We start from the raw sequence: 8134 nt of genomic DNA on the forward strand, positions 1-8134 counted from the left end.
TACTATATTTTGTACAGCCACCTTTGCTGCAAATATAGACATAAATCTTTATGTTATGTTATGAGTTATGTCTTTAGCCCAAAAGACAAATAGACAGAAATTCTATTTGAAAAATTTCTGTCTATTTTTCTTTGTGAAATAGCTCAGGGTCAGACAGATTAGATGTGGAGAGTTTGTGAACACAAGTCTTACAATAGATTTACAATGGATATTAAGGATTCTATTGCATCTTTGGTTGTTTGTTAAAGGGGCAGTATTATATATTTTCCGTGCACATAGTGCCATTTTATAGCACAGCCAAATAACTATGCTGCCTTCAGTTGTAAATCAAACATGACTTGAAAGAAATTTGACTTTGGAATTTAACGTCTTGAAATTGTGCCACTGTCTCTTTAACAAGCTCTCGCTCTTTCCATCATGCCTCCTTTAGCGCCGTCTCCATTAAGTCTTTACCATTTTTCCCATTGCTTCACTTAGGAGTAGTTTCTCAGATAAGCTCAGCAGAATCTGGAGTAGTTGTGGGGGAGCGGTGCTTTTTGAGGCGAAAACTCAGATGGAAAGTGTGTTTTCGGGGAGGAGCTTCAAGGAAAAGGCTGGGCTTTGTGAAACCACACGTTTCTGCAAACAAAATGGTTTCCATGGGATATTCAAGGATACCTCATTAATAAAAGCAATACTTTGTTTAATTTGTTTCAAAAATACTGTCACTATAACTATCGTTTACCTGCTAGAAGGTTTGGAGGATTGCCATGTATAGCTACATTAGAAGCTTCTCGGCCCCTGCTGAATATGATGATTATGACCCTCATCCCAATGCATCTCACATTGCATTGTGAGGATTGTGTGTTAGGGGTGAAGTACAGTGCTGGTTTTCCTTTACATAAAATAATTATGCATGCAGTCTGATCTGAGTGGAGAATATTCTTCTGAGTACGCCATTTCTCACATTTTTATTTGGAAAAACAGTCCCACCACATGTCATTTCCCTTCTACTTCACAGTCGGGCAACACTTTGTGTTACTCTTGTTGCTTTGGATCAGGACTTATTTTTTCCAAGGCTTTTTGCTCAAGTTGGATTCAATGATGAGATGAGACTGACGCTTCAGGGCATCTCGTGTTATGATATCCATCTCATCTTCTTTCATTTCCCCCTCTGTGACACAAGCATAGACACAAAGAGACATTTGCACGGCCTGCGTGTTTGTGTGTGTATGTGTGGTGGTGCGGATTGTTACAACCCACCTTCTTTGCCGATTTCCTTTACTGGTTTGTGTGGCACTCTCACTTTGGTGTTGGTCTTGGGAAGCCTCCCTTCAATCGTGGTGTAGAACTGCTCGGTAGAAAAAAAATATACAAGCACGTTTTCCTGAGTTTCAATCTTTTCAGACTGTAGATAGAAAGATACAGTAAACTTTCTATCTTATGATCTGATAAATTATATGAATCTACCCCGTCTTAGATTTGAGCTAAATCCAATAACTGAAACTATTACTGCCTATATCATATATATTGCACATATTTCTCTACATTTCTGACACCATGTAAAAGCCACCCAGACGGCTGCATCACAATCACTGTCACATAACAGGGTAAATAAACATGGCCGACCTCATCCCATGCCCTTCCTGAAACACGAATGGTGACAAAACGGAAATAAGCATGTGTTGTTAATATCAACACAGATTTACTTATTGGGCCAGTGCCGACGCTGTTGTGGCTATATTGTTGATTATAACCGAATAAAACAACAAAACTGTTCTGGAACCATGAGCTTGTAACTTAGGCACAGATACTAAGGAATGCCTCCGAAAAAAGCCGCATGTGACGGTGTAAACGCTAATAACTAAAAAGCTTCTAGTTTAATGAATCTTGATATTAAACTTGGTCCCTGAATTGGAAGCTTAGGCAAACTAACCAGTCAGACCTCAGTGATTCAACGGTGCATCATCATCAGCAGCTCTAATCAAATTTTGTCATTACCTAATCTGATTTTCCTCCCAGACAGATTTGTCTTAAACAGTCTGAAGGTTTATTTTCGTACTGGGAAAAGTGGTTTCCCAAGTGCCAAATATTTCTGTGACGTCGTCGTACACTTACCTCATCCTCTTCTATCTCCTTCATGACAGAGGCCATGTCCTTCCCTTCAAGTTCCTCTAGTAAGAGCTGCAGTTTCTTGTCACACTGGTTCAAAAGCTCCAGCACAAAATCATCTGAAGTTGGGGGGTATTTGAAAGGTTTTTCCTTCGCCTGGCAGAGGCACAAAATCAGAAAAAAAATGAATTGCACCGTTCGCCGAAAGGTTGATGTAAAACTTGAGTGGGATTTACAAGAGAGATGTCCTGCAGTTTCCCTGCCAGGTGCTCAACTCCGGCCCTGATGGCGCCGAGGGCCTTCACATTATTGGCCAGGCGCTCTGCGTCTGCATCACGTTTCTGTAGCTGGACCTGCAGCTGCTGCTCACACTCCTCCAACTTCTGTATCTCACTAATAACAAAACAGAGGACCACTTAAAGTCTTTCAGCACATGTCGTTTACACGAGGAGAAACATGAACAAGGTGAGTGATCTCTGTTGAATCGGTTGCACCTGGACAGCTTAGCCTCCCCAGAGAATTTTCTTTTATCAAACTCTTGGCTAAGCAGCTCCTTCTCCTCCTTCAGCTTCTCCAGGGCTTCTTCATTCTCTTTCTTTAGATTCTCTAAACGTTCACAATTCTCCTTCTCTGAGGTAAAATGCTCCACAACGTTCTGCGTGGATGACATGGAAGATTAAGTAAATAGCATGCATGAATCTGTTTTTTGTCAGGCTTACAGTGTTTTTTTTGTTTGTTTGTTTTCTCTTTAACATTTATACCTGCAAATCTGAGACTCCAGTGGCTTCCTTGAGGTTCTTCAAGATCTCCTCAAAGATGGGGTTGACTTTCTCTTCTTCAGGAACGATTCTGGTGCTTTGCTCGGCCTCGCTATCCAACCCATCTTCCTCCAGAACAGTTCTCTGTGCCTGCAGAAAACCAGGATCAATACAGATATTAAAATAGGTAAATAGACAAATATTTAAATGTGTTTTTAAATAAGAAAATAAACATTTTATTACCTAAAACGCAATAACATAGTGTTCCTTTAGTGTACGCTTGATTATTTGTAGCAAAGGACGCTTCTGCAGGTTAAAAAAAATTATTCCAACAACATGTGAAAAGCTCAACCTCTTCTTCTTGGCTCAACATCAGCACAGGGTAATACTAATCTGTCGATTAACCAATTAGTAATAGAATATCATGAGGTGGTTAATAGGAGTTTTGTTTTTTTTTTTTTTACAGAATTTAAATCGAGTGAGGCTAAAAATGCCACTTGAGGAATTCTGGGTAGAATATGTTGGGGTTTTTTTTATTGTAAATGCTAAATGCATATATTTTCTGTAAAGTTTTGGTTTAATTGCAGGTCTGAGGATGTTGTTCTTTCAGGAAATGGCCTTTTTTTTAACCTGCATGCTCCGTTAATTGATTACTAAATCATTTCAATAATTGATTCATCACAATTAATTTGATTAATTGCTTCAGCCTTAGTGCTGACAAACCAAAATCACTTGTCCTTAGATGACAAGTAACTTTTTAAAAATGTATATCCTAAGCTTATTTGCATCTAAATCTAAATCAGTGTCTGGCTTTTGATAGGACCATTCTCCCAAGGTAAAGAATATTTACATCTCACCTTTTTGTCAGGCTTGTCAGCCTGAACCTTGCGCTGATCAACTTTCTGCCTTAACCTTGCTATGTTACTTTCTCTCTCCTTTTGTTCTTTCGACAGCTGTTCCTCCAGCTGGTGTAACTCAGCCTGATGAACACCAGACAGAGACACATGACATGGTTAAAAGGATCAAAAGCCAGAAGGACCAGCGAGTTAATAAAATAGTTCAACATGGCAAAAATGTGTCATGAATGAGCAGACATAAATGAATTTATCTGACGTTGATGAATATTAGAAAATCATCACTCTTAAACAGGTGGAAAACAAATTTTGGACAAAGAGAGAATAATATATTAATATCTTTTCAGAAACGTTCGGTGGTTTCACCTCAGCAGCTGTTTTTGAGAGGTAAGCCTCCATATTCAGGGCCTCCAGGTTGTGAAACTCATGTTTGTACTTCAGCAATTCTCTTTCTAAATTGTCGATCTGTGCTCCGTAACTCCGAAACGCATCCTTGTTGGTTGAAATGGAAAGGGCACATGAAACAACAAAGTGCAAGAAAGGAGGGTATCATATGAAAAACATACGTCATTCTGAAATCATACCATGTCAAGTTAAATCCTCAACAACAACACTCTTAGATTTAAAAAAAATAGCTTAGTGGTTTTGTACCTCAGTTTGTTTGAACTAGTTACAATATCACTGAAATATTAACACAGCTGAGGAAGAGCTTAAATTACTATGGCTTTGGTAAACTTAAAGCTCAACGTCCTCTGTGATAAAGATTAAAAAGCATCTGGTTTGTTATAAGAACAAGCCCAGTATGTGATGGATCATTCTGAAAAACAACAACAACAACAAGAAAATGTAAAAGTGTTTGTCTCTCACTGTCTGATATTAAATCAGACTGTATCGTGCCTGTTTTAGGTCAGCTAAGACTGCTAAAGTTTGCTAAAAGCCAGATTAGAAATCAGTTATTGGAGAACTTTTTAAATTTCTTCAGCTCAGAAGCCCATATGATCCTGGATTTGCTTCTGATTGATCTGATCTAAGATGCATCCAGTGGATGCATCTTAGGAAAATACTTCAAACATTCAGCTTCCTTGTTTGCTATCATGAGAAAATATAAGAGAAATGCTTGGCTTTGTGAGGGACTGGTGCACTTCATAAAATAAACGGGATCCTGAGAAAAGAACATAATGTGGAAATATTGAAGGAACATTCCCAAACACCGGACAGGAAATTAAAAGCTTGAAGTTAGAAGTTTGGTTAGAAAAGACGATGAAACATCTTATTGGCATTAAACAATGTGTTAGAGTTCATTTCGAGCGCAGGAATTCAGCCTCCCTACTCTGGACGTATCAGCTCCTCGTGTATTGTAGTGCTGACAAAGCAGCTCAGGGACTGTAGATGGTATTATTTACAGAACACGGTGTTACTGTGGTGACTGTGAATTTTTATTATTAAGACAGATAATCAACAAACTGGGTCAGAAAGTACTGTACAACTGTGGTCTTTCACCTTAAGTAAATAGTCCTACATTAAAGCACCTCTTTGCTCTCCAGAACGGCACATAACCCGTCCTTTGTTCCGATGATTAAAGTCTTAACAAACATGAACCCCAGACCAAACAATGAACGAATGAGCTTGCTGTCAAGCAGGTAACTCATAAGGGAGTATTTGTCGCACCCTATAGGTTTCCTATGTTTCTGTTGTTTTCTCACACTGAGGTGTTCCAGAGCACATATGTTTGATACCATATAAGAACCAGAAAAAATACAAAATGCCACCTTTAAATAATGATCTCATTCATTTGGAAAAAAGCTATTAAAACCAACATGGCCCTTTGTTAAATCCTGTCCTCATTAAATTATGAATTAATGTGTTTACCTGACTCAATTTGAACAGATTAATACTTGACTCATAGAAACAAGAAATCCCTTATTTCTACAAGAACCTGGTTGGAAACATGAAGTAGGCTAAAATATCTTAGAGTGTGAGTAAATATTCTGATTGCAAGAAATTTGTGAATAAATGAGAAACAAGGTCACAGGTGATGTATCCACCAGACAACAAAGGAACCAAGAATATCTCAAGAACTGCAGGCCTCACTTCCCTGGTCATAGTGTGAACTCCAGAGTGGTATTTTTGTTGCTATGCATTTACGTTACAAGGGTGCATTCACTTTCTCATGTAGTGTCAGGTTGGTTGCACAGATTTTTTCCCTACAGTGCCTTTTCCAGTTAATATGGATCACTGTCAAAAATGACCAACTGCACGTAAATAATAGGGCAAAACAGAAAGTGTGTCGTTAAGAAGGCGCATCGTCTACCGACCTGCATCTGTGTCTTGAGCTTCACGTTGATCATCCTGCATTTTTCAGCCTCCTTGAACTTGAATTGAAATTTATCCAGACGATTCTCCAGCATACGAAAATGCTGAGGAGATGCCCACAAACAAGTAACAATCCTGCTAGTAGATCTAAAGGGTTTATTGTTAATATGCAGTAGCTGCGATGTCAGTGAATTCAAAATGAATATTGCAAAGAACATGACAAATGTTAGCTGGTTCAGTTGATTACCACCGCTAGTTAGTGCTTAAAGCTTGACACATTTTTAGAGATCAGCGGGTAAACTACCATTGCATCTTCCTCTTTCTCAAACTCCGCAGCTACACCAGCCGTAGTTGTTTTGGTGAGCTCCTGGATCTTTCTCTCTTCTTCAACCCTAAGCTCATCAAGCCGCTGCTGGTAGTTTAGGGTGGTGTGGGTTAGAGCATCGAGGCGTCTTCTTCGGTACATCAGCTCTTGCTCTAGTTTTGAAACTGCTTTCTGAGGGAAAAGAAAGAGCAGTTTTTGACGGGCAAATACAACGCACAATTTAAAACACTTAACAGCTCAAAAATGTTTTTGAGACCATGAATATCACCTGTCAAGCATATTTATTAGTAACATAAAAAGTTTGTCTCTCACCTCTTTTGACAAGTTGTGTTGATTAACCTAATTTGAAACACACAAATTTGTTTACATTTCTTATTAGCATTTTATACATTTGCACAAGCATTCATACTTCTTGAACTAGTTATAATCACATACTGCGCAAATTCACATGAGCGAAATACAAAACACTTTGTAGAACGATCTTAATACAGTTTGCTGCAGCAAGTCTCATTACAGTATGGCTGAGCCAGCAACAGACATGTAAAAGTTGTTCAACATCTCTTTTGCAAGATAGCTCGAGCTCAATCAGGGTGAGCCGAGAGCGTCTGCAGACATCCACTTTCAAGTCTGTCCACAGATTGGGTTTGGGTTTCAACTTTGTCGAGGTCTATTAGTTCTGACACATGAATATGCTTTAATCTGAAAAAATGACAATGCAGCTGTGGCTATTTGGTCACCACCATGTCAGTCTAAAGTCTTTTGCTGCCACTGTTTCATGCTCGGGATGTGATGTTCAGAATAACTTCATTTTCCTTTTGCACACTGTCAAAAAGTTCAGCTTTAGCCTAGCAACTTCTTCCAGATGCTTGCTGAGCTCCCTGTATTGATCGGCCAATAAAACTTAAATCAAATGGCTGACATTGCACTTCTGGACAACTAAGATAGAAACTAAGCACAAATTACATCAAGAAATAAAACAAAAACTGATCATTTATTCAGATTTAGTCTGTCAGTGGCACAACATAATGCGTTTATGTTTGATTAAGGCCGCTAAATAAGATAGATCTGAGTGAAAGGATGACCTGTGCCAGTTCTTTGTGCAGCTTCTGGTTCGCCGGCCTCAGTTGGAGGATGATCTCATGGTTCTTCTTGATAACGGACTGAGAACGCTCATAAAATGCAGTCCCCTCGCACTCTAGTGGACACATTTAGTCATTGCAGCAACAAAGAAACGTAAGCACGTTTTAAGTTGGCCTAAAACTCCGCCCGTTAAAAGTAAGACACCAATGTTAGCTAGCAGCAAAGTGAGTAGCCGCCCCAACAACCCCCACCCAAAACAACAACAACAACAACAACAACAACAAACATGGAAACAGCCGAAAACCCCAAACCGCGAGACAGTGAAGTCACAAACCTACCGAGCAACTGAATTTTATCTTGAAGCTCCGCTTTCTGTTCCTGCAGTGACAGCCTCACGTTTGGACCAAAAGACAACATTTTTGAACGCTACTTTTGGACCTAGTTAGTAAAAACGGTGGGAGTTTTCTCAACTCGAAGCGGCTTCAGGGGGCTGTGCCGTTGCTTAGCAACGTGTAAACGAAGACCGCGCTCCTTTTTTTTTTTCATCTCCCCAAACTTTATTTAAACAGAACATGTGCGACAAAATCCCAGCAACCAGCACAAAAGTAACTGCAGGCTCCAAATAAAATATATCATCGGCGGGTTACAATTGAAATTCAAGGCAAAACGTTTTGGGGCCTCGCATTAAGAGATATTGGCATTGAATACTGTCA

At 39.3% G+C, this 8134-nt stretch overlaps 1 protein-coding gene across 1 annotated transcript; it reads right to left on the bottom strand.

The window, feature by feature from the left end:
- Positions 1-344: 344 nt before the first annotated feature.
- On the bottom strand, positions 345-7936 carry odad3 (outer dynein arm docking complex subunit 3). Its single transcript, XM_055040823.1, has 14 exons — positions 7760-7936; positions 7424-7536; positions 6654-6680; positions 6321-6512; positions 6019-6120; positions 4070-4195; positions 3707-3829; positions 2853-2999; positions 2586-2746; positions 2328-2484; positions 2098-2247; positions 1243-1330; positions 725-1153; positions 345-618 (listed from the first exon to the last, which is right to left on the bottom strand). Exons 1-13 carry the CDS (start codon positions 7836-7838, stop codon positions 1044-1046), a joined length of 1575 nt encoding a protein of 524 aa, XP_054896798.1. The 5' UTR covers positions 7839-7936; the 3' UTR covers positions 345-618; positions 725-1043.
- Between the last annotated feature and the right edge of the window lie 198 nt (positions 7937-8134).

This window comes from Poeciliopsis prolifica, unplaced genomic scaffold (assembly GCF_027474105.1).
Source record: "Poeciliopsis prolifica strain line A6 unplaced genomic scaffold, Auburn_PproV2 SCAFFOLD016, whole genome shotgun sequence".
In the NCBI taxonomy this organism is placed as follows: Eukaryota; Metazoa; Chordata; class Actinopteri; order Cyprinodontiformes; family Poeciliidae; genus Poeciliopsis; species Poeciliopsis prolifica.